A 26,888-nucleotide genomic window follows, 5' to 3' on the forward strand; every position below is an offset into this window, starting at 1 on the left:
TCGTAAATGGCCTTACTTCCTAAATAGTGCACTACTTTTGGGGAAAATTATGCCATTTCAAATCAAATTTTATTTGTCACAGACATATTTAGCTGATGTTATTGCGAGTGTAGCGAAATGCTTGTGTTCCTAGCTCCAACAGTGCAGTAGTATCTAACAAGTATCTCCATCGTTTTGTTGACGTTGAGGGAGAGGTTATTTTCCTGGTACCACTCCACCAGGGCCTTCACCTCCTCCCTGTAGGTGCTCATCATTGTTGGTAATCAGGAATACAACTGTTGTGTCATCTGCAAACTTGACTGAGTTGGAGCCGTGGGTATATCCACAGCCGTGGTTATATCCACAGTAAAATGAGTCCTATATCGACATAACCTGAAAGGTCGCTCAGCAAGGAAGAAGTTACTGCTCAAAAAGAGTCATAAAAAAGCCAGACTACGGTTTGCAACAGCACATGGGGACAATGTCCTCTGGTCTGATGAAACAAAAATAGAACTGTTTGGCCATAATGACCATCGTTATGTTTGGAGGAAAAAGGGGGAGGCTTGCAAGCCGAAGAACACCATCCCAACCGTGAGGCATGGGGGTGGCAGCATCATGTTTTGTGGGTGCTTTGCTGCAGGAGGGACTGGTGAACTTCACAAAATAGATGGCTTCATGAGGGAGGAAAATTAAGTGGATATTTTGAAGAAACATCAAGACATCAGTCAGGAAGTTAAAGCTTGGTCGCAAATGGGTCTTCCAAATGGACAATGACGCCAAGCATACTTCCAAAGTTATTGCAAAATGGCTGAAGGACAATAAAGTCAAGGTATTGGAGTGGCCATCACAAAGCCCTGACCTCAATCCTATAGAAAATTTGTGGGAGGAACTGAAAAAGCATGTGCGAGCAAGGAGGCCTACAAACCTGACTCAGTTACACCAGCTCGGTCAGGAGGAATGGGCCAAAATTCACCCAACCTATTGTGGGAAGCTTGTGGAAGGCTACCTGAAAGATTTTACCCAAGTTATACAATTTAAAGGCAATGCTACCAAATACTAATTGAGTGTATTTAAACTTCTGACCCACAGGGAACGTGACGAAAGAAATAAAAGCGCTATTATTATTCTGCCATTTCACATTCTTAAAATAAAGTGGTGCTCCTAACTGACCTAAGTCAGGGAATTGTTAGGATTAAATGTCAGGAATTGTGAAAAACTGACTTTAAATGTACTTGGCTAAGGTGTACGTAAACTTCCATCTTCAACTGTATTACTGTTGTCCAGATGGGATAGGGCAGTGTGTACAGGTGCATCCTCAATCTACACACAATACCCCATAATAACAAAGCGAAAACAGGTTACACATTTTTGCAAATGTATTCAAAATACCTTATTTACATAAGTATTCAGACCCTTTGCTATGAGACTCGAAATTGAGCTCAGGTGCATCCTGTTCCCATTTATCATCCCTGAGATGCATTTACAACTTGGGAGTCCAGCTGTGGTAAATTCAATTGATTGGACATGATTTGGAAAGGCACACACCTGTCTATATAAGGTCCCACAGTTGACAGTGCGTGTCAGAGCAAAAACAAAGCCATGAGGTCAAAGGAATTGTCCGTAGAGCTCTGAGACAGGATTGTGTCAAGGAACAGATCTGGGGAAGGGTACCATAACATTTCTGCAGCATTGAGGGTCCTCAAGAACACAGTGGCCATTGATTATTCTTGAATGGAAAAGTTTGGAACCACCAAGACTCTTCCTAGAGCTGGCCGCCCAGCCAAACTGAGCAATTGGGGGAGTTAGGGCCTTGGTCAGGGAGGTGACAAAGAACCCTATGGTGAACTGAAAATGACTGATTTTAAATGCAGCTCTGCCTGGCCTTGCATACAATGGCTTCAGAAAACATGAAGTTTGAGGAGTCGAGACAATCTCTCTTACACAAGTACAATTTTAAAAAGACACCACCCCTATATTTTCTCTGAATTGGGCCGATTTTCTTGGAAAAACAACAAAAGATTGAGTGTAGCTATATTTTGGAAGTGGGCAGATGACACGCACAGAGGGAAAAAAACATTTATTGCAGGGCCAAAGTCGTCCACCTGCCATCTAATTGGCCAGTTAGCCATGTCTCTGCTGTCACTCTCTGAAGGGCCCTTTCTCATCAGTCAAGGATAAGCCACCCCCCACCACCACTCTCTCTCACTCCCTCTTTCAGCCCATCATGACACTGTATACCCGGTGCCAAACTATCATGGATCCCCAAAATGTAGGCCCTACAACAATTCAAAATTACCTATTATCCATACTGGCAGAAATCCCTCTCCACCTGCAGCCCCAGTCCTCCAGTGAGGTTATAAAAGGCAGTTTTTCCCCCTTGTCTATTTCTCCAGCGCTTTGATCCTAATGATGCGCAAACGGCCATTGTTTCGGCTGAGGCCTGAGCGACAGCAGCCCCCCCGGTGATCCTCAGATCAGACCAAGCAGCTTTGCAACATCAATAGGTGAGCAGCAGAGTCTACTGTCAGACAAGGCATAGCTGCTATTTACAGCTGCTATTCTGTGAGAAATACAGGTGCTCCTCTTACACAGCCACAGCCAGGCATAGGTCTTAAGCATAGATTGCAATGTTGCGCAAACCATAAGCTTGGGCCAGCCCAATGCAAATATCAACTCTTGGTACATTTGATGCGTATTCTAATTCAAATCCATATGTTAAATGTGGTTACATTTATGCTACCTACCCTTTAAACTACATCAGGAGACCACTTTTGAGGTCTGTGAAAAGTAATTTTTTTGTGCAGATATCCTTTAATTCAAGAGTGCACCAGCAAGAGACTTGGCTAGCAGTGTTTTTGTAGCGCAAGTTATTGCAGAGATTTATTAAACAAATCACCACTGGATTGATATCATTCAGCCAGGTAGGCAGACTACTTTCTACTGTAGTTCACACTTCATTTAGAAGGTTTTTGGGAAAGCTTTTCCAGCGACCAGAAGATATTTGCCATTGGCATCGTCGATGACTGCTACACAGCAGAAGACAAAAGCGAATGCACAGACGAGCATTTCCTGTGCCGTTGCCTCTTCAGAAGGTTTACAGAATACCTAAATCACTGCTGCATTTGATTAATGTCTAATGATAATCTTGGCCAAATTACAAGATTATAAATTCAATACATCTGAATGTTGTTGAATTACGTTTTAATGTCGGGATTCCTTCTGCAGCACAAATTTTATAGGGTCCTACTAATACCTACAGTGGTGGACGAGTGTAGAAAGGCTCTGAAAGATGACGATAACTAGCTTAGATGTATAGGATCAAGCACTCTGACAGAGCTCCAGAGCTCATCTGTGGAGATGGGAGAACCTTCCAGAAGGACAACCATCTCTGCAGCACTACACCAAATCAGGCCTTTATGGTGGTGGCCACTCCTCATCAAAAAGGCACAGGACAGCTCGCTTGGAGTTTGCCAAAAAGGCACCGAAAGGACTCTTAGGACCATAAGAAACAAGATTCTCTGGTCTGATGAAACCAATATTGAATTCTTTGGCCTGAATGCTAAAGTCACGTCTGGAGGAAACCTGGTACCATCCCTACGGTGAAGCATGGTGGTGGCAGCATCATGCTGTGGGGCTGTTTTTCAACGGCCGGGACTGGAGCAAAGGTTCACCTTCCAACAGGACAACAACCCAAAGCCCAGTCAAGACAACGCAGGAGTGGCTTCGGGACAAGTCTCTCAATGTCCCTGAGTGGCCCAGCCAGGGCCCGGACTTGAACAAGATCAAACATCTCTGAAGGGACCTGAAAATACCTGTGCAGCGATGCTCCCCATCCAACCTGACTTAGCTTGAGGGGATCTGCAGAGAAGAATGGGAGAAACTCCCCAAATACAGCAGTGCCAAGCTTGTAGCGTCATAGCCAAGAAGACTTGAGGCTGTAATCGCTGCCAAAGGGTCTGAATACTTATGTAAATGTCAAAGTTGAATTTTTAATACATTTGCAAAAAATTCTAATGACCTGTTTTTACTTTGTGTGTAGATTGATGAGGGGGGGAAAAAAAAAAAAAAAAAAAAAAAAAAAAAAAAAACTTAGATTTTAGAATAAGGATGTAAATGCCGAACACGTCAAGGGGTCTGCATACTTTCCGAATGTACTGTACACTATATATATATATGATGCTACTGTATCAATCAACAATTGATTTGTTCATGTCATCACAGCATAGGAGTCATTCATGTCAATAAAATGACAAAGCGACCATTAATTTTTTTTTACGTAAACAATAGGCCTAAACGGTTCCATTTCAGAAATTGCATTCACGAATGAAAGTGATCGTTTTTGGTCTTTGCTGTAATAAAGGCTTTACAAAACTCTCTGATACGCTTTATCATTTATTTAGTGTTGTTCAAATTGTTCCAAAGGGTCAGGAAAATGATATTGTAATCTAACAGCACCTGTTTGGAACAGTGCTTGCTCCTTACCTTCCTTTTCTTGATCTCCGGTATTTCCCACAACTAGTCAAATGTATCCCACAAATCTGACTTCCCCTTCACTTCCTGTGCAACCAAGTTCATTTGTCACATCCTCTGCATCCATTTTGCTGTCACAAGTGTTACGGTGTTCAGAGTTTGTTATAACCAATTTATTGATGCGATTATGATGTGCCATAGGTCAGGCCCTATTGGTCACATGCATGCGATGTTGAGGGAATGTTTTTCCTAAACAAATGAAGGATTTCGGTAACAATTTTTTAGTCCGAAATGTCTAAGTAAGTTGCAGCTTAAGCAACACAGACAGTGCAATAACACTGTTGATGTTCTGTGCAGCAGGGAGGAGAGAGTGAACTGGTGCTGGTCATAGCTAGTCTGAGCCAGCCCCGGCACAATCAAATCAATTGCGGTCGGACTCTCTCTAGTTGCTTGTGTGTGAGTGTCTTAATTATTTAAATCAAACGGTTCTCTTAAAAGCATCAGACAAGCTCAGTGAATATAGTTGATTTGATTAAAACACATGGGATGTGTCTATATATGGAAAAATACACATTTAAAAGATGACTCTTGGTCGAAACAACATTTTTTTGGGGGGGGGGCCAAAACTGGGAGGTGGGGTAACCACTTTGTTATTGTTTCTATTAAGGATTCTAGCTACAACTTTCAAATTAAGATCCTACATCTGAATATTGAAAATCTGGCAGATCAACACAATAAAAAGTTAGTGAGAGGCATAGCATAATAACTGCCAACATTAGATAAATAACCAGTGTCTAAGTCTCTGTCAATAGCAAGCCTAGAGATACAATCTAACCCAACGCCTTACACCATCAGTTCTTTCTTTTTTTATTAAACACCATCAGCCCCATTGATTGCTCATTTTGAGAAAACTGCAGCTAGGGTAGAGAAAGGGGTGCGAGGAAGGAGAAAAGAGGAGTTAAGCTCTTGTCCACTGTTGGGCTGAGATAATGGAGACCCAGGGACCACATTGATTAGTGTCACTCTCCCTCTTCTCCAAACCTTGGATCAGGACAAGGATCAAACCATCGCTGACAGCCAGGAGAGCCCCCCCCTCCCCCAAGACCACTACGTCCCAAACTACTCAGACCCCCCTCAGTGGTCCGTCACTCCTGCTGACCAATCTTGCAGGACCAGCTTGAGTCCAGAGACACATTTCCAATACAGCAGTTAAAATGTGCCCTGCCAGGCGGCATGCGGGATATGTAACGACTGAGATAAGAGTCAGGAATTCATTGCATAATCCGTGAGGGGCCTGGGGAAGATAAATTAAGATCAAACTGCACCTTGGCAATCAATCAGTAAATTTCCTTCCTGAAGAAATATGCGTGAGCATCCTTGAAATTCCAATTAAATAGTATCGCCAACATGTGGCAATAATTTCACAGCTCTAACTGCTTCTGGCATTGAGGGCTCATATTTCAGTAATGTGAACACTTATTAATTATTATAAAACAGTTCTGGTGATTAATTACGGCCGAAGGTGGTGGAGATTAAAAACTAATCTCATCATCATAGCACGGGAGCATATGCAGCTCAGCGAACGCCTCCAACGCCGCCACACAAGCAATTGACCCAGGGTGCATCTTCTGTCCCAAATGACACCCTTTTCCCTTTATCGTGCACTATTTTGACCATGGCCCATTGGGCTCTGGTCAAAAGAAGTGCACTATATCGAGAATAGGACGTCATCTGGGAAGCATCCTGAGAGAGGAGGCGATCAGATAGGTGCTGCTTTTCAGGCTTTATGTAGCTAAACATCACCATCATTAATTCGAGAGGACGTTTAACCAGGCCCAAGGAGGAGGGGGGTGTATCAATATCATCAATGCTCTTTATTCAGCACCTGCGTGTTTATCGCACCTGACAGACACACAATTCACATATTGAACTTGTTATTTGCTAAACAGGGAAACACATCAAACTGGTGGTCCTGTGGCTCAGTTAATGGAGGTTGGGGCTTCAAACAAGGTTATGGGGTCACCAATGTGAAAATGTAAGCATTACCATAAGTAGTTTTGGATAAAAGTGTCTGCTAAATAGCATATATTATTATATTAAACTGTGTGAGGTGAAAGAAAAATTGCAAACAAAAACACAGGAAAACCAGCAAAGCATATCTCTGAAATAAATATTCCCCTTATCTGACAACAACCTCTCACATTTCGAAAAAAAAGACCTTGCTACAAATGGAGCTTTTACAACTTCTAGCTATATGAATGGCCCTGAAAATGTTGTGAAATTGCCCATGACCACTTAGTGGGCTTCCAAATGGGCCCCATTTTTCATCCCCACAGACAATAGAAGATATCCGGACACGATCTGTCGGAACAAAAATGTTCCCGATTGACAAAATAGGCGCAATTTCATTTCATCATCGTGAGACCTTAAAATGTCAACCATCCTCCAGTGACAAGAGCAGAGGTACTCATTACCTGAGCTCTACCGCCGCCAAAGAAGAGACAGCTAATCATGCAAATATCCACGCAAAAAAAAACACAAAAAAACTTGCTGAATAATCCCATATGCTCTGCACGCATCCCAAACCAATGTCCAACATTCAACTCAGTGTGAACCTTCCACACTACCTGGATAGAAATAGAAGAATAAGATGTAGGCCTAAAGGAACAATGACTAAGGCATTACTGTTGTCAGCTTAGCACACTGGAGGAAAATAGGAAGAAAAAAAAAGTAAGAAAAACCCACTAAGCCATTAAAATGTCAGTTTAGCTGAGGCAGCGGAGCATAATCTAACTGATGTATTCTCGTCTCTAAAAGCTGTCAAAACAAAAAGGAGGAAGGCCGGTGGCTGCTAGAGGGAACGTAAACTTAAGAAGACGCTGTGTCGGACGTCACCAGGTGAGTTTTTCTGTGCGGAAGTTGAGCTTTTTTGCAGCAGGGTTCTACTTTTGATATTGGCCAAGCAGCTTGCGGTGAGACTCTTCCGAGTTGCTAATGATGAGCTCCGATTGGGTTACTGGGGTGTTCACCCCTATGCCATTCCCCCCAAAACTGCACAGGTACAGAGTTCAGCTCCTTTGAATGCCCCATAAAATGATTCACTCCTCCTTTCGATTTGGAATTATTTAAGCTCTCTATTACACAGAGCCGTATATTTCAGAAGACTTCAGAAGGCTTCAGGGCCTATTATAAGCAAATCTGTTCGATTCAATTTCTTGAGCAAAATCCTGAAATGGTATGCAGTGCACACAGTTATTACTTTTGCCATGTGGCAGACCATGTCGGTGGAACTTTTAGGAACGGGTTTGGCCGTCTTATTTTTTTTGTAAGTCTGTTTGTCTACTGTGAAGAACATTTTTTTTTAAATGCATTTGTGAAAAAATATCTGGAGACCTGCCCCCGCAAAAACAGTAATTGCAACAAAAGATACATCAAAACTAGTGGTGTAAAGTAACTAAGTAAAAATATTTAAGTAGTATCTATACTTTACTATTTATATTTGACAACTTTACTCCACTACATGTAATTTTCACTCCCATACATTTTCACCTTACACCCAAAAGTACTTGTTACATTTCAAATGCTCAGGCAGGACAGCAATATGGTCCAATTCACGCACCTATCAATTTCACACGTAGTCATCCCTAAATGCCTCTGATCTGGCAGACTCACTCAACATAACAAATACTGTGTTTGCAAATAATGTGTGCCCCTAGCAGCTAAGCTAGCTAACTAACTAACTAACTGGTGCTTCCTTGATCAGTCAACAACAGCTAACTAGGTTTCCTGTTGATATCCAACTTTTAGCTACAAACCATAGGATTAAAAATAGAAGGAAAGGAGAGACGGTTGTTGTGTGGAGGATCTTTATTCTTGTTGGCTAGCCACGATAGGTAACATTAACATGCCAACTAACGTTAGCTTGATAACTGCTTCTAAACAGCCAGCAGTCTCCTACAAACCACATCATTTGAAATGGAAGTGACTTGCGAGATAGCAAAACGGACAAAAGCATATACAACTAACACCGGCTGTGGATTTCTAACCAGCTTGTGCAGTGTGCAATCCTGAGACCTTCCTAGTCTCCTTCTCCCCACCAGAGAATTTGGGGGAGAAAAAGGAAAAAGCTACTGGATGACAATGTTTAAAGCAAAAGTTTTGTTTCCAAATCAAGTTTGAGGTGGGGTTTTACTGAATGTTTTCTTAAAATGAATGCTTTTTCTACACCTACAAGTAAAGGATGGATCAACAACATATTTTGGGTATGAGCCCCCCCCCCACACACACACACACACACGTTGACCTAATTATTCAAGGCTTCTTCTTTATTTTTTATATTTTCAACATTGTAGAATAGAGAAAACATCAAAACTATGAAATAACACATATGGAATCATGTAGTAACCAAAAGAAAGTGTTAAACAAATCAAAATATATTTTAGATTTGAGACTCTTCAAATAGCCACACTTTACCATGATGACAGCTTTGCACACTCTTGGCATTCTCTCAACCAGCTTCACCTGGAATGCATTTCCAACAGTCGAAGGAGTTCCCACGTATGCGGAGCACTTGTTGGCTGCTTTTCCTTCACTCGGCGGTCCGACTCATCCCAAACCATCTCAATTGGTCATGTGATGCAGCACTCCATCACTCTCCTTCTTGGTCAAATAACCCTTACACAGCCTGAAGGTGTGTTGGGTCATTTTCCTGTTGAAAAACTAAGGGCAAACTAGATGGGATGGCGTGTCGCTACAGAATGCTGTGGAAGCCATGCTGGTTAAGTGTGCCTTGAATTCTAAATAAAATCACTGACAGCGTCACCAGCAAAGCACCACCCACACCTCCTCTTCCATGCTTCAAGGTGGGAACCACACATGCAGAGTTCATCCGTTCACCTACTCTGCGTCTCACAAAGACACAGCGGTTCGAACCAAAAATCTCAAATTTGGGCACATCAGATCAAAAGGACAGATTTCCACCGGTCTACACATTGCTTGTGTTTCTTGGCCCAAGCAAGTCTATTCTTATTGGTGTCTTTAGTTGTGATTTCTTTGCAGCAATTTGACCATGAAGGTCTTAGTCACGCAGTCTCCTCTGAACAGTTGACGTCGAGGTGTCTATTATTTGAACTCTGTGAAGTATTGATTCGGGCTGTAATTTCTGAGGCTGGTAACTCTAATGAACTTATCCTCTGCACCAGAGGTAACTTTGGGTCTTCCTTTCCTGTGGCGGTCCTCATGAGAGCCAGTTTCATCATAGCACTTGATGGTTTTTGAGAATGCACTTGAATAAACTTTCAAAGTTCTTGACATTTTCCAGATTGACTGACCTTCATGTCTTAAAGTAATGATGGACTGTCGTTTCTCTTTGCTTATTTGAGCTGGTCTTGCCATAATATGGACTTGGTCTTTTACCAAATAGGGATATCTTCTGTTTACCCCCCTACCTTGTCACAAGAACTGATTGGCTCAAACACATTAAGTAGTAAAGACATTCCACACCTTTTTGGTGACTACATGATTCCATGTGTGTTATTTCATAGTTTAGATGTCTTCACTATTATAAAAATAAATAAAAAACAGTACAAATAAAGAAAAATCCTTGAATGAGTAGGTGTCCAAACTTTTGACTGGTACTGTACCCATATCTTCACTGGACAGTTACTGTTAGACAGGGGTAGGCAAAACTGGTCTTGGAGTACCACAGGTACTACAGGATTATTATGTTCCAACGTGGGCACCACACCTGGTCAATTGATCAGTTAAGTGATTGCCTTAATTCAACACACCTGGTCTTCCAGGTCGGTTAAATCAAAAATATGAAGTGCCTGCGGTACTCCAGGACCAGGGTTGCCCAGACCTTCTGTAAGAGATGTCAAGGGGTGTATTCATTAGTCTGATTACATCCGTTTACTTCAAACAGATTTTTTTTTGCAACAAAGACAAGAGTTTATTGGAAAAAAATTCAGGTAGGTCCCTCCCAGTTTCATTCCATTTACTTCCTACAGCAAACGGTTTAGCAACAGATTTCCGACTAATGAATACACCTAAGGTAAGAGGTCTCTTGCTGAGTGATGAGACGCTCTGAGGGATGGGGAGTATGTAGTCTCAGAGTGCTTCTAGCATTGAGCTGTAACCTGGATAGATACCAGACAGCATGTTAAAAGGTTAAGTAAACTCAAAAGGTAGACAGCTGCATCAGCAAGAAAGCAATCCCCGAAGGCAAATCTCAGGAAGTATCATTGCTTCGATATCTCTAAGCCCTGTTATTGGTATACTGATGGAGCAGTACTGTGCATTGTATGATAAGACATCTTTATCTGGTGTGAAGGGCTCAATTTGCTCTAGCAAAGGACAGATCAACGTCAGTTTCTGACAGACTTGCATTTATTCAATGACTTCCCACTACTTTCACTTCCATTATCTTTGCTTCCCTTCCAACTGGGCATTTAAACAACGACTGGGACCTGTTCATGATGACGCTACTCAGTCATGCATGAATGAACTGGCACGACTCAATCCCAATTGATATTACAACAACAAAAACTACAGAGCAACAATTTGAACATTTACCATGGCTTCCAACCCACAAGGGCTCATTCATAATGTACTTTGGAATGCAGGCCAGGGGAAACAAATAAGCAAAAAGCCATAGAGTGAGCTTGTTTCATCTCCTGTACAATAAGCGATTGGAGATGCATTAAAGTGGCAATAAGATGAAGGAACATTGTAAGAAGTGGTTGGAGGAAAGCTGAAAGGCAAGCAGGCAGTGGGCGGGAAGGCAGTGGGCGGGAAGGCAGTGGTTCCACCACAGGCGAGCCGTTGCAAATTGAATAAAAAGGCCTGGCTGGGCTCTCAGGAGAAAACAAGTTACTCTCATTTATCTGAACAGCACATGGGGCCTGCGTCCCAAATGGCACCCTATTCCCTATATAATTCACTTGCCCTATGGGCCCTGGTCAAAAGTAGCACACTATGTAGGGAATAGTGTGCCATTTGGGACACAATCAGGAGTTTTAGATGGGAAACCCATCTCGGCTCTGGAAAACCTAAATCTGCTCTAAGCACGGCCTGCCATCAGCCTTTGTACCGACGAAGGGAATTGCCCCTAAATGATTGAGGTAGGCCTGATTCTTCTCACTTATATAAGTACGAGCGTCTGGGGCCTTTCTTCGAAAAGACCCAGAGCGCCAAGGACCCCCATCAGTGACATTGACCAAGGGTTGGTAGTTGAAGAGAGCTGGTTGGACATGGTAGTTCCTTCTTGGATGGGTGCCAGGTCTCCACTGACCACTCACCTCACTCCCTCAGGAAATGAAAGCACTGATATGTCAAATTTCTCAAATTGACTGCATTGCTTCATGAAATATTCACCAGCGTATCAAGAGAGGAAGTGTTTCAGCACAGGCCGCCAGAATACTAAAAACAAGTACAGCCCCTGGACAGGACGATGGCCTCCAGGGTATGGGAAGGCAAAACAATTCACACTGAAAAGTGATTGGAAAGATGATATGTGTTAGTCTGTTGGGAGTCTTATTCCAGTGGGAAGGAGATTTGTGGGAGACAACCACAGCCCCTGGGTACTCCTGTGGCTTCCTCTGTCCAGCCAATCTGCAATTAAAGCCAACCTCCACACAAACCGAGTAGCGCTGCCACTCAAGTGCGCTGGGCTAATCGAAGACGATTAAAATCCATGTTTGCAGTGTACGGGAACAATGTTAGTATTCAGCTCACAGCCCTGACTAAAAGGCCAGGAAAATGAATGATAAATGAAGCCGGGGGATCAGTGCCGAGTGCCCAGTCAGATACTGCCATATAAAAAGGCATGTGCTGCACACTATAATATTCCTGCATATTGTCAGTGAGGACTAGAAGCTAAATACCAGGGAGAGGAGAGAAAACAGCTAAATAGCCAAATCCACTGCACAAATTGATTCATATTCAAGTCCTCCAGTGAAGCACAGTTGGATAGGAATTCTACAAGTGTGTTAACCAACCTGTTGTGAGCCCTTTGTGGTCATATAGGAGGAGAGAGGACACCGAAAGACGAGGGACTCACCGTGTGCCGTCGGCCTTCCAGCTGACCTTGTAGGGATTCTGTTCCAGAAAGCGAAGGTTCCGCCTGTCCATGGACACGGGCTGAGCACCTGGAAACCCGGACCTAGAACACACACACAGAATACCCTTTTTATCAACAATGCCCTGGTGAGAACATCAGCGATTGGAAATTCAGACGGCTTTATAAAACTCTTACATGAAACTCCTCTCTTATATGAGACATGATGCTGTAGAGCTGAAACACCACAATTCCTCCATATCGCTAGTAAAGAAAAAAGACACCTACGGCAGAACAGTCATTTCCTACCCATGTACCGCTTAAGGCGTCTGCATACTAGGTTCGGTTTGCTCCTAGCAGAATTCAGCTTGGCGAATTGAATGTCTGTGCCTTACATACTCCCTTAAGACCTTATCTTGAAAAACGAGACAAAAAGGGGCAATAGTAGTCTCGCCCTCGAGACACCATAGCCAGTGTACACTTCATCAAAAAAGTCCAAATTCATCTAAGATTATAAAAAATATATTTGATTTCTTGAGTTATTTTGTTCCGCGGACTTAGCCGCACAATTTTACAATTTTGGTTCAGTAATTCTCAATTGAATGAAAACGAGTCTCTCATTGAATGACAAACACTTAATTGAAGAATCCTTACTGTTGACCAATCACCAACGAAGGGCCATAGACTTCAGCTACCACCCTTCGGCATGCCACAAGAAAAAATGGCGAGTGCACAAACTGCCCGAAAAAAACCCTTGCTGAAGACCAAAACGAACAAAAACGTCACAAAATATGCACAAATCGGTTTGTGTCCAGGGTCTGTTGCAGCCGACCAGGAGACATGGGGCGGCGCACAATTGGCCCAGCATCGTCCGGGTTATGGGAGGGTTTGGTTGGCAGGGATATCCTTGTCCATCGCACTCTAGCGACTCCTGTGGCGGCCCGGGCGCAGTGCAAGCTGACACGGTCGCCAGGTGTACAGTGTTTCCTCCGACACATTGGGGGCGGCTGCCTTCCGGGTTAAGTGAGCATTCTGTCAACAAGCACTGTGGCTTGGTTGGGTTGTGTTTCGGAGGACGCACCGGTTCTCTACCGTTGCCTCTCCCGAGTCCGTACAGGAGTTGCAGCAATAGGACAAGACTAACTACCAATTGGATACCATAAAATTGGGGAGAAAAGGGGTAAGAAAATATATATACACAACAAAAAAATATGCACAAACTGTTTTGGATGGGAAGCATGCGAACGCCTATAACAGTACCAAGCCTATAAAAATCTCCAGTAAGAGTGTGTCACACACACACACACACACACACACACAGTGCTACTAGAAGGGAATATATGACAAAGAGAGAGAGATTGAGAAAGAGATCAGTAGAGAGAAAGAATCCTCACTTTTCCCATTCCGCAAACTCCTGACACTTCCGTTGGATCTCGGCCAATTTAGGCTGTGTGGTGACCTGTGTGACGCCTTTCACTGTGACCCCCTCCACGAATATAGCACCCTGAGAAAGAGAGAGCACACAACAGGTTGGGACTTGGACATTTGGGAGAAGACATTTTTAAAAATACATTGACGTCCTATTCAAAACACACAATCCGAACAGCTCAGGGAAACAGCCAAGAAAGTACATTTGGGGAAGATTTTCTGTTATCTAATGCATCATTCCATGGTGTGGTGCACTCATTGGGTATGTGACAGACTATGTCCCAAATGGCATCCTATTCCCTATAATAGTGCACTACTTCTGACCAGAGCTCTATGTGCCTTAGTCCAAAGTAGTTCACTAAATAGGAGTGCCATTTGGGATGCAGGTTGAAAAATAGATGAGGGCCCCGTATCTTTTTTATATATCTTTCTGGGGATTTAAGCAAATTTGCCCTCGTTTGTATCACTTCAGAGGAGTTTCCTCTTGTACCGAGTTAAGAGGCATATGATGTACATTTGGAGAGCGCCAATATCAGAGGGTCCCACGCGGCTCTCAGTCACACCACATGAGCTATGTGTCATCTGGAGCAGAACCAATGGATATCCTCTCTCAGCTCCTAAGCTACAGCCCATTTCCCCAGTGCTCGGTCACTCTCAGACTGTATCCCAAATGGCAATGCATTTCCTATATAGGGGTTAGTTTACCATTAGGGACACAGCCTCTCTACATGGAAACAGCCCATTTCCCCAGTGCCCTCTCTTTTCTCAGTCAGTCTGAGTCTCACAAATTTTAGTCTCTCCTTCCTCCGTTTCCCCGGCGCCGACTCAGAGGAGGAGGGGCCTGACTGAGACTCTTGGCCAATCACGTTGCCATCGTCGTCCTGGTCGCCGTCGTCGTCATCGAAGCACCACTCTGGCAGCGCGGGGGCGGCGGGGGCATCTTCGACGTCTCCATAGCGACGGAAGAGCTCCTTGAGGTAGTCGCCTTTGTAGATCCCAGGGGCGCGGGCCTGGGCGAAAGCAGCCACCGCCGCCTCGACACTGACCCACATCAAGAGACACACAGAGGAACACAACAGAGCATCAGTCAGGCCCTGGATTGTAATGAGATTTGAAAAGTGTAACCTATTCGGTCTGACATGATTGAGAAAACTGTGCCCCTTGAACCGATTCCTCTTCTACTTAATGATGATTCAGGTACAGGGCTCTACGCTGACCTTTTAAATTTATTACAAGGAGCACGTGGGCACCTAAGTAGAAAAATGAAGGCGCACACAAAGAAATTCAGGAGCACAATTCAAAATATTTGGAGGTATTAAAGTTAGAATGCTTCATTTTTCTAGGCGCACTAATGCTCCTAAATTAATATTTCAGGTCGCACAGCAGAACATTTAGACGCATATGCAAGTAAAATGGTCGCACGGTAGGGCCCTTGATCCAATAAAAACAATTGTTTACCCCCCCCCAATAAAAACATCAGTCAGGCGCTCTAGCCTCACAGCAGACCTCCTTTAGAGACAGGACGTCAATGAGCCATCAGTGTACTAGACGTCTCAGCTCAACAGTCCTATTTGACCAATGGCCAACCCTGTCAAAAATCCTTCAACAAACGTATCTGATCAGATCGCTGCTAAGTAGCAGAGTAGTTATTGTATGTCTGCTGACTGATTCTGTGGCTGACAGTGTGAGAAAGGAAATATCAACCACATGTGATAGTCATCCAGAACCAGAACTGATGCACATGTCAGACTCTCTCTGTCTGTGTGTACTGTGGGACTATTTAACCAGAGGAAATGGGGGAGGGGGGGAATGAGGTTGTTCATCCTGCCTATACCTCCAACACTGAGCCCAAGGGAATTTACAGATTCCGCTAACCTTTCCTAGACCCATTTTCAAATACACATTCTCTTCCTGCCTAAAGACACAATCATCCCCTGCCTTTCTTTTCCGCTGCAGTAAATGATTCAGCACCTCTGGTGTCAGGTGTGGAGTTGACTCTTCACCACCAACCTAGGAGCTTCTGTCTTTCCCCAAGCGCGACTTTATTGACACTGACAGCATCCCTCATTGTGACATTACATTTGGGACACAGTCAAGCTGTCATCAAGGCAAGGGGTGGCTACTTTGTGGAATCTAAAATATATTTTCATTTGTTTAACACTTTTTTGGTTACTACATGATTCCATGTCTTATTTCATAGTTTTGATGTATTCACTATTATTCTACAATGTAGACATTTTTTTTAAAAGAAAGAAAGAAAAACCTTGAATGAGTCAGCGTGTCCTAACTTTTGACTGGTACTGTATATAGAACCCAGAGACTTCTATTGCAGAGCTGTTTGAATGAAGTGGCCAGTTTTGTATTGGCGCTTTATCACATGTTTGGGCAGGTAGAAATAGTTGTAATAGAACCCAACCCGGTCAACCACAAGGCTTAAATCTGCTTCCACGGCAGCATGGCTCCACCCCTAAGGGGACTGCAGGGGTCCATCCTGAACACACAGAAGTGATGCAAGCCATACCACTCTGGGAATTGTGTTGGTTGTGTGGTCAATGTTGGAATACGTGAACATGTGATTTGGCAGTGACACACACACACACACACAGAAGTCATGTGTGATAAACACAGTTCTGTGGGGTGTTGATTGATCGGGATGGCTAGGCCTTACCTCCAGTCCAACTTCTCCACCAGGTAAGCACAGATCAGAAAGCCTGTCCGGTTGAAGCCGTGTGTGCAGTGGACACCTGTGGGAGAAGAAAGACACTGCACATGTTAATAAAGCAAAGTGCCCATCTGTCACTACAATTGGTGTGCGCGCACGCACACACACTTGCATTCAACAAAACGCAAATGAGGCAGTCCAATAAACCTGTCACTTTCTAACAATGCATGACGTGAATCCTATATGTCAAGACAGGAGGTGGTGGAACTGGTGGTGGAACTGGTGGCCTGGCTACGCATAATACCCACTGGGTCTGAGACGCCTAATTGTCTGCTGGGCGATACTTCTCTAGGTGGGGGATGGTCATATCATGGATCATTTAAAAAAAAAAATGTATTGATTCAATTGATAAAATATTCAATTTGGCCTTTAGTACCAAATCCCATTGAAACACATTGAATAGCATTCATAAAATGGCTAAACAAAAGGTCATAAAAAAAGTGTCTGTAATTTCTAGGAGATTATTGTTGTTTTATTTACATATTTAACACCTTTCTTGGGGTAGGCACAAAAGTCTCCATACTAGCATAGATTTTATTAAATCGTGAGAAGATCGATTTTCGGGATGTCTCACAGACTGACAAACACTGCTCTAGCTCTGCCACCTTTCACTAAAGACGCAGAAGTGAGACATCAGCAGATCTCTCTAGCTTAAACTAATGGATATTGGAGATTTTGTATCATGTGCGTCAATCGACTCTAAGGGGTTTTAAAGTAACTGCCCATTGAAAATCTCACTTTTAAAAAAGGTCATATTTTGTTAACTCACATCCAAATAATATTGACTCGTCCTATAGACCCCGTTCCAGTACACAACACACTGACGTCACGCAGAGATGCGTGCGACTCCTGGCTGCAGTAACAAAGCCATCATCTGCACCCATTCAACACACCCTAGATTTACGTTTGCATTACTTCAAAACAAAATACCTTTTTGGGGTTCTGATACGCTTACACAGTTTTGATTCTTTCTTGAACAGTTGCTAAGATTATATTTGGTTGTGATCTTTTCACAAATAAAAATGTGGGATGCAGTAGTTGTTAGCTAGAAAGCTAATTGAAAATAGGCTGTAAAAAAACCTAGCCAAAGAGCCATTGAAGTTTTTTTTTTTTTTTTAAGTATAAAGCAGTTGATTTTCAATGACCAAACATTATATTAAGCAGGACATTCATACGAGCCTTAAAATCCAATTATAATACAAAAGTAGTGTGAAACGTACTCATTATCTTTTTATGCTGGTATCCTATAAGATCCCCTTCCGTGTTCTGCCACCAACTTGCGAGCATTGCCCTTGTGCGGCAATGTTTGCAAACACAGAAAGGGGTCAAAACACATTTATGGCCAAAGCATAAATTGCAGGGGAAAAAACAACTTACAAATAACCCCACATCAAACAGAACATGATGTCATCTTCTTGAGGAGGACCAGCTTGCAAATAAGAGCTCTAGAGAAAGATGAGCTGGCCAATCAGCAGTCTACTTGCATAAATATTTTGAAAGACCGGTATATACCCAGACCATTCTGTTGTTGGGGTACGCCCACACCATTCCAACACACAAAAACAGCTTTTTAACATACTGAATGACCATTTTGGGGGGGGACAATTTCACTCATATTGTAAGTAAATAAAGATCATATTTCATAGAAATCTGAAAACACTGGACAGTTACTGTAAAACCAGTTCACCAGCCACTATGTCTAGAGTTTATGCTACATACACAAAGGGCCCGTATTCATAAAGCATTTCAGAGTAGAAGTGCTGATCTAGGATCCGTTTAAGCTTTTTTTAGATAATGACCGGACAGGGAGAACCTGATCCTAGATCAGCATTCTTACACTGAGTTGCTTTGCGAATGCGAACGGCAGACCCGAGACCCGAACGTTAGGGGAGGGGTGGAGGAAGGACAGAGAAACAGCCAGGGCACACAGGGAATTGGTTAATTTATTTTTCAAAGCAGGGAAGTATAATAGGGGCAAACAAAATCTTCACTCTTTAAAACGTATGTCAGTGGCGGAGCATCTATCAGCATTGAGATGTGATTTGAGAGGGGGGAGAGAACAGGTTGGATTTTAGACTCTAGGACTTGTCAGTCTGTGAAGCATCTCCCTCGGCCATTGTTATTCAGCGGTTTCTATCAACTTTAAAGGGGGAGATGGAAATGGAGATGAAGTCTCCGGTAATGATGAGGATGTTTATTTGAGGAGGAATGATGCAAGGAAATTTGTCTGCTAATTTCATAGCTGATCTACTCCCCCCCCCAAAAGAAAATAGGGTTACATTCACCAGTCCTGCTGTCTAATTTCAACGTCTGCATTAATACCAGAGAGAACAGATAAATATCAATGGGTGGCCGACAGATGACATTTTTATAATGACATTCATATATTCTACCCTGGGGTTCCAACAATTTCATTTACAACACGGCACTGAGGGGCGAGCAGCCGGAACACAGGTTGCTGTGGAACTGCACTACCAGAGGCCACAACAGAGTGCCACAGAGCCCCCTGCTGGTCACAGCTTGGAAGTACACCTCAGTGCTACAGTAGCCTTGGACGGAGCTTTGCCAAAAGACGCAATGTCTGAATACCCGTACTTGCATTCTAAATAGTACGCATTTTGGGTATCCGAAAAACAAAGACTTATAATATGTGAAATATTTTAAATGTAGTATGCTTTAAATGCCAGGATGTCATACTCATTTCGACTTTTCATCTATTAGAATTCGCTGCACAGTACTGAGGAAGGGAATCGTCTTTAGAGACCCACGTGTGTCTGACAACAGCTTATAATCAGCGGAAGAGATTCACTGTACCAAAATGAACGAGTGGCAGGAATTAACTTAATGGCACACTAGATTACGCATTCTCAGTAGGATTATCCTAGTATGCTGATATTTGTTGCTTACTGTATTCGTTTTTTACTACACTACATTTAGATTTGTCATTTAAGTGCCTTGCTCAAGGGCTAATCGACAGAGTTTTCACCTAGTTACCACGGGTATTCAAACCAGCAACCTTTCGGTTACTGGCCCAACGCTCTTAATCACTAAACAGTACGATCTAAATAGTATGTAGTACAATTGGTACACATTTTGCAGTGTAAATAAGTAGTAAGCGAGACAGATTTCAGACACGGCCATAGTGTCCATGGGAACAGTGCAGTGCAACAATTTAGACATCAGGAGAATCATTTAAAGCATCCTGGTCGTGTAGTAACATCTGTTTGTGATAGTTGAAACATGCACTTCTTAACAACCGCCTGCTTAACCCGGAAGCCAGCCGCACCAATCTGTCAGAGGAAACAGTCCAACTAACGCCAGGAGTCTGGCTGCTGGGGCCCGGCCCACCACAAGGAGTCGCTAGAGCGCGATGAGTCAAGTAAAGCCCCCCCAACCAAACCCTCACCTAACAGGGCGACGCTTGGCTAACGACACACAGCCTGGGACCGAACCCAGGTCTGTAGTGAAGCTTCAAGCACTACAATGCAGTGTCTTAGACCACAGCGCCAACTCGGGAGGACCTAGATGGGATTACTTTTATAACATTTTGCAAACCTGTTTTATAGTATTTACAAACACAAAATGCATCATATCATAAAGAGCTGAAAGAATATTAGGAAGAGAAGGTGACTGATAAGATGAGAAATTGTTGGTAGTTATTTCCTGGCTCCCCCTAGTGTACAAACTTGGACCTACACTTACTTTGAAATTCTGTTTTGTAGTGATAGAGGCATATGCTATAATACAACGCCCCCAAAGAGGAGACTTCTGTTCTTTGGGATATTGTTGCACCAGGTTAAAACGTAAATGAATTACACCTCACGACTCTTACCAAAACGACACCAAAAATAACATGTTTTTCCACATGAAGAACACGCCAGACCCTGGGACATTGTCTGACAACGAAGAAGAAATGTACAGGTCCAGTACAAACATTCCTTACCTATTAACTCAGTTGGAGTCTTCTCCATGAAGTTCTCACATAGTCTGATGAACATCGCAGTGGTCTCCGCTGAAGGACACTCTCCATGGCTAAACAAGGAAGGAACTCATCACAACATATTCAATCAAGAAATTATATCATTATTTTGAGCTAGTGGCATTTGTATGTGTAAACATAGACAATTAATCTTGAGTTTTAAAAACAGGTCACTCATACATACCCTTTGCACTGAAGCTTCACATATTTAACACCCTCTTTTTCGATCTCGTTGCGGTCATAGAAGCGAGTAGTGTTTGTTAGATCAACAAGCAAACCCATTTTAACCTAGAGAAGACACAAAACATATGTTGACATTAGACTACAGTGATGAATTGAGCACAAATGTATTGTAATGAAGTAGGCAGGGAGCAGGTCTCGAACCCTCAACCTTCAAGCCGAAAGTCCAGCGCGCCATCGACTGTGCCTCAAAAGCAGGCTCAAGCAGCAGTCGATATCTGCGTCGTGACACAACTCCCTCTTTTCAAAGAGCACGTCCTCGCACTAGTTTGCGTCTCAATGTCTGATAGGAATGCACTCACTGGCCATGCACACGCACGTTCATGGATGGAAAGTCTGATCACTTCTAACACCAATGTAATGAAACAGGCAGGGAGCAGGTCTCGAACTTTCAACCTTCCAGACCCAAGTTCAGCACACTGTGCCCCAAAAGCATGCTTAAGCGGCAGACTCGATATCCGCTCTTATAAACCCAGGGTCGTTACAGTATATTTTCCCAAACCGAGACAAATTACTAATAAACACATTTCAACATCAGGAAAGACATACCTTTAGACTCTTTAAATACTGGGAAAGCATGCTTGGATGAAACCGGTTCTCTTCTGGCACTTTGTCATCATACTTTGGGCCCAACATAGTTTTCATTGGCAGGAATTTACCTGGTGAGACAGTGAAAGTAAGAGGGGTCGCAGACAGGTCACAACATATGCAGACACCATGAAAACAGTACCACTCATATATCTACACTCACTGCCCTGTGTTTTCCATACATCGTGACATGGTTAATGGCCAATTTGCATTAAATAAAACGTAAAAAGGAGTGCCCCTAGTAAGCATGATACATTTTATTTTTTATAATACAAAAATCAACTTACATTGCTATATCAAACATGTCTAACAAAACACAGGTATTAACAAGAAAATACATACAAAAAATATCAATAAAATAATACAAAAAATAAACCATTTTAGTGCAATTGCATTCACTCTGAAAAAATCTTATTATAATGATTAAGGAAAATTTTATTCTTGTTGTTATTCACTAGGGTTAATGTTTTAATTAGATAGTTGAATTCAATCAGAAAAATGTGTAATTTTGGTATAGAATTTTGGCATTTCTTTTTGTGTATGAAATACTTGGCAACAAGAATACAAAATAAAAAATGTACAATAATTTCAGTGGTCTTGTTGTCATTGCAATAATAAGATATTACATATTTCATGTCAAAAACATAGGCATTGTTCATAATGGTAAATAAGTATTTTACACAAAATTACAAATTTTGAAGTGCACTTCCATAACTTTGTTTGGTATACAGTATTTGTAAGGCCTTAACCATGCATTTTTCCAGCTAATGTCAGGAATAAGCGTGTTCCAGAAAAACTTTCCTCTCGGTGTAAGTTGGTTTTGCGAATGAAGAATTTGTCTTATATATATTTATTACAACAAGCTCTCTCAAGTAAGCCCACGCCTTCCAATCTGAGTTCTGGATAAACTTCGTGATCATTACCAAAGCTAAGTTGAGTTTTCATTAGTGTAGTTAGACCACTGGGAACGGCTTTGATCACAGAAATAAACTCTCTGAAAGGTATTGGAAACTCTTTCAATGTTATAAATTGTTCATATGTGAGAATATTACCATCGTTGTAGAAAATATCAAGAACAAAGTCCATATTCCTCATGCAAGCTGGGGTAGAACAATGACTTATTCCTTATAGTTATGTCTGAATTATTCCACAAAAGAGCTTTATGTGGGGAAAAATTGTACAGGAAACATATTTTCCAGGCCATTAAAGCTTGTTGGTGAAACCTAGCCAATTTAGCAGGTAATCTTTCAGGAATATAATTACATTTCAGTAACAATTGAAGACCTCCCAATTTATTAAACACATTATTTGGAATGAAATACCATATTGAATCAGTATTGATCAAATATTTTTTCAACCAGTTTATCTTGAAAGTGTTATTTATGTCAACAAAATCCAACACTTCTAGACCGCCTTCAGCTCTTTTGTTAGAAAGGACTGATTTGTTTTAGTTTGTGAGACTTATTTTTCCAGATGAAGTCAAGAAAGGTCTTATTGATCTCTTTAAAGTAGCAGGATTTACACATAACGATAATGAGGTGTACACAAAACGAGACAGTCCCTCTGCCTTGGACAGAAGTACTCTCCCAAGTATAGAAAGATCTCTTTGTAGCCAATTATTAAATATATTTTTAGTTCTCTTAATTTTAGGAGAGAAATGTAAATGTTGTCTGACTAAATGGTTTTTTGACAAGATGTATTCCTAAATTACAGGAATATTTTCAATTTCTTGATCATCAGAGTCAAATAAATACAAGATTTCACATTTAGAAACATATTAATCCTGAATGATGCAATAGAAAATGCAGTTATAGCATTATGGGCGACCTGGTCTTTGTCTCTTAAGAAAAGAGTAGTATCATCAGCCAGTTGGGATATTTTGATTTCTTTGTTAAAAATGGTTAAGCTACACAAATGTGCATTATTCAGAATATCTAGAGATAGAAGTTCCACAACCAAAATATATAAAAATGGGGAAATTGGGCATCCCTGTCATACACTTCAGTTGATCCTGAATCTTTTGGAAATATTAAGGTTTAGTAGCACAGAACTATTTATATCTTTGTAAAACATGCAAATTACTTTAATAACATTTTCCCACCAAATCCAAAAAGTTTAAGAGACCTAGAGAGAAATGAATGTTCAATTGTGTCAAAGGCTTTACAGAAGTCCAAAAATAGGACAATTATCTGAGTCAATTGCATCTGAATAATCTATAAGGTCCAAGACTAAACGAATGTTAGAGCTCTTCATAAATCCTGTTTGAGTCTAATTTATAATGGTATCTATTACTTTCTGTAATCTTTTGGCATAAAGCAGAGCAATCAATTTGTAATCAACATTTAATAAAGTAATTGGTCTCCAATTGTCAATGAGAGAAGGGTCTTTATCGGGCATCGGAATCAATGAAATAAGGCCCCGTTTCATAGCGGAGACCATTTCCCCATTTTTAATGCAATCTTGAAACACATTGAAAATCGGGTATTCTAGTAACTCCCAAAACTGTGTATAGAATTCAACTGACAGGCCATCAGGGCCAGGTGATTTCCCTTTTTTCATTGAATTCAGAGCCTCTCTAATTTCTTCAATTGACACAGGTGAATCACAAACTGAGTGGAAATCATTCTCAATTACAGGGACATAATTCTGTATGTGGCATATGTAGCTTTCACAACAATCTTCCTGAAACTGAGAGCTGTAAAGGTTTTCATAAAAGGAATTGACAAATTATGATATTGTAATGGGATCTTTGCATAAAACATCGTTAATTTTGAGTGCAGTAAAAGATTTTCTTGTAGTTTCTCTTTTCAAGTGCAAAAAAGTAACTAGTGTTTCTTTCCCCCTCTTCAATCCATTTTGCTCTTGACTTTACAAAGGCACCCTTTGCCAGATCCTTGTAAAGCTGTTCAGATTCTAGTTGTAAAGACTTGAATACAGACTCCTCTTCTTCAGATAGATTATCTTTCTTTAGAAAACTGTCAAGCTTGCTCATCATCTCCTTTTCTCTAAGGTTCTTTAAGTGCGTTTAATGGCTACCACTGACTTTATATTTGAAAAATTCCCATCTACTTCCATGACCCAAGTATTTTCTTGCAAAAATATCTTTAGCTAATGATGATGTTTTCAATGAGAGTAGTATCTTTAAGAAGTGTGTTGTTTCATTTCCAATATCCGAGTACCTTTTGATTTTTTAGTTGCTTGTAAATTCAGGAAAATCAAGTGATGATCAGAAATGGGAGCCAACTGGTGATCTACATCTATAACAAATTGTAACAAAAAGGGGAAATTAGGAATAAATCTATTCTAGATTTAGGTGACAGTTTTGTTGGTCCAGGTAAAACCCTTAGCATCAGGGTTGAAATAACGCCAGGCATCCTCAACACAGAGATCCTTGCATAATGTAGTGATAATGTTACTATTTTGAGGGTTTTGACTCGTTCTAGGAGTTAAACGATCAGCAGATGCATCAAGTGTTTCATTAAAATCGCCTGAAATAATTAGAAAAGCCTCTGAGTATTTGTTGCTTAAATCCTGTACTTTCACTGGTAAATTGGGTAAAAGGGTCTTATTAGGAGCATGTGAGTTATGTCCGTATACATTACAGATGATGAAAATAGCATTGTCAAGTTTAACAGTTACTATGACCCATCTCCCGTCTTGTGAAGATGTGGCTTCTAGAAGCATGATTCATTTTTATGATTCTAAACGAATGGCATGTGACGTTTCATGTAGCCTAATCTGGCTGGCTAATCCTAAATACAAAAACACACACCATTTTTTTGCTGGGGTAGCTATAGAAACACCGACCATTAGTGTTTACTTTAGCTTCATGTTTAGTCAGTTTTTCTTGTTGGGCAAGTCATTTTAGCATGAATACATGCGTATTGCTGGTTTGTTGTGACACGTGATGTAATTTACTAGCCTACAAGGACTAACAAAACGTTAGACTAGAGACAAAATCCCTATGCTAAGGTAACGCGTGGTTCTCGTCCAGCACATACTTAGTAGATCAAACGAAATGCCTTGAAAAGGTCTGAATCATTTGTGTAAATACAACGTGAGACAGTTAATGTTAGCTAGGTAGCTTGTGCGCCACAACACCAGTATTGTGGCTACTAACGTTAGCCAACGTTGTAGCAACACAACAAGCTTTCGCAACTCACCTGCTACAGGTTGTCCTCTTCTAGGACAATTCCGCCATCGAGGGGGAGGCCCAGTGTGTGACATTTTGCCCAAGAGTGGCTACGGTAATTTCACAAACTGAGGATGTAGCTAACGTTAGCCACAGCAAGTCCGTCAGCTGAACATCGGTGTAACGTTTCCTGGGTGATCACCCTTCACCGCGAGCTCTCGGGCGCCAATGCTCTGCGGATTTGGGGCCTTGAAAATGAGGTTGATTTTGTTAGATGTAGGGCCTAACCTAGTCCTTATGGTCTAATACAGGAATACGAACATTTATCCACGTGTAGTTTTTTTACTCACGGTTGCTCAATGTCCAAATGTCGAGGTAATTCTCCGTTTTCTCAAGAACCCAAATAAATGTCCATGAACGAACTAAAATCTAATTCTCAATTTCTCCCAGTGTGCACCGCGCTGTTTTGCCATTAGATGGCAGTTACTTAAAATAACCATTAGGTGGTAGACTAACCCCAAAACTCCTCGTTGTTTAATGTGTGGAAGAATATTTTGTAAATTATGAAATTGTACAACCGCAATAAAATATGACACAAACACAGTGGTGTAAAGTACTTACGTAAAAATAGTTTTAAGTACTACTTAAGTATTTTTTTCAAATCTGTACTTTACTTTACTATTTATATTTTTGACTACTTTTACTTTTACTTCACTACATTCCCGAAGAAAATAATGTACTTTTTACTCCATACATTTTCCCTGACACCCAAAAGTACTAGTTACATTTTGAATGCTTAGCAGGACAGAAAACATTTCAAATTCATGCATTTATCAAGAGAACATCCCTGGTCATCCCACTTTTACTCAAGTATGACAATTGGGTCCACCACTGCACAGACATATATTTACAAATGTTGCTACATTAGTTAGATATGGCTTCTAGGGACACAACAAAACAGGTGGGATGGTCTGTCATCATGGATTGCTTCTAAGACACAATATAGTTGTATTATGAAGGTTGAAATGTGTCTCTTCATTGCTCTTTCTTTCCACTCAATCTGAAACAATGTTAACCAACTACTTTCCAACAAAGGGAGAACCTTTCTCCGTTTTAGGATCTCTACATGCCTCATCCATGCAGCTCTCCATGCCATCCTTCATATCATATGTATGAATTTGAATATTAATTATATATTATTGGTCTGATGTTGCCATATACTGTAGATACAAAAGGGATTCCAATACAATATCTGATCCATTCAACACATAATTATACAATGTAAATAAGATAT

The 26,888-nt window shown here is 41.5% G+C and overlaps 1 protein-coding gene across 1 annotated transcript in view; it reads right to left on the reverse strand.

Moving 5' to 3' along the window:
* rngtt (RNA guanylyltransferase and 5'-phosphatase) overlaps positions 1-26,081 on the reverse strand; it is a 142,215-nt gene extending 116,134 nt beyond the window's left edge. The window contains exons 1-9 of the mRNA XM_024377821.2: positions 25,945-26,081; positions 25,626-25,842; positions 21,424-21,533; positions 20,819-20,922; positions 20,599-20,687; positions 16,602-16,677; positions 14,719-14,974; positions 13,900-14,009; positions 12,509-12,610 (exon numbers count right to left, since the gene is read on the reverse strand). Coding sequence (XP_024233589.1) covers positions 12,509-12,610; positions 13,900-14,009; positions 14,719-14,974; positions 16,602-16,677; positions 20,599-20,687; positions 20,819-20,922; positions 21,424-21,533; positions 25,626-25,689 — 911 coding nt within the window. The 5' untranslated portion in view covers positions 25,690-25,842; positions 25,945-26,081. The remainder of the gene's footprint in view (positions 1-12,508; positions 12,611-13,899; positions 14,010-14,718; positions 14,975-16,601; positions 16,678-20,598; positions 20,688-20,818; positions 20,923-21,423; positions 21,534-25,625; positions 25,843-25,944) is intronic.
* Between the last annotated feature and the right edge of the window lie 807 nt (positions 26,082-26,888).

This window comes from Oncorhynchus tshawytscha, linkage group LG18 (genome assembly GCF_018296145.1).
Source record: "Oncorhynchus tshawytscha isolate Ot180627B linkage group LG18, Otsh_v2.0, whole genome shotgun sequence".
NCBI classification, from domain to species: Eukaryota; Metazoa; Chordata; class Actinopteri; order Salmoniformes; family Salmonidae; genus Oncorhynchus; species Oncorhynchus tshawytscha.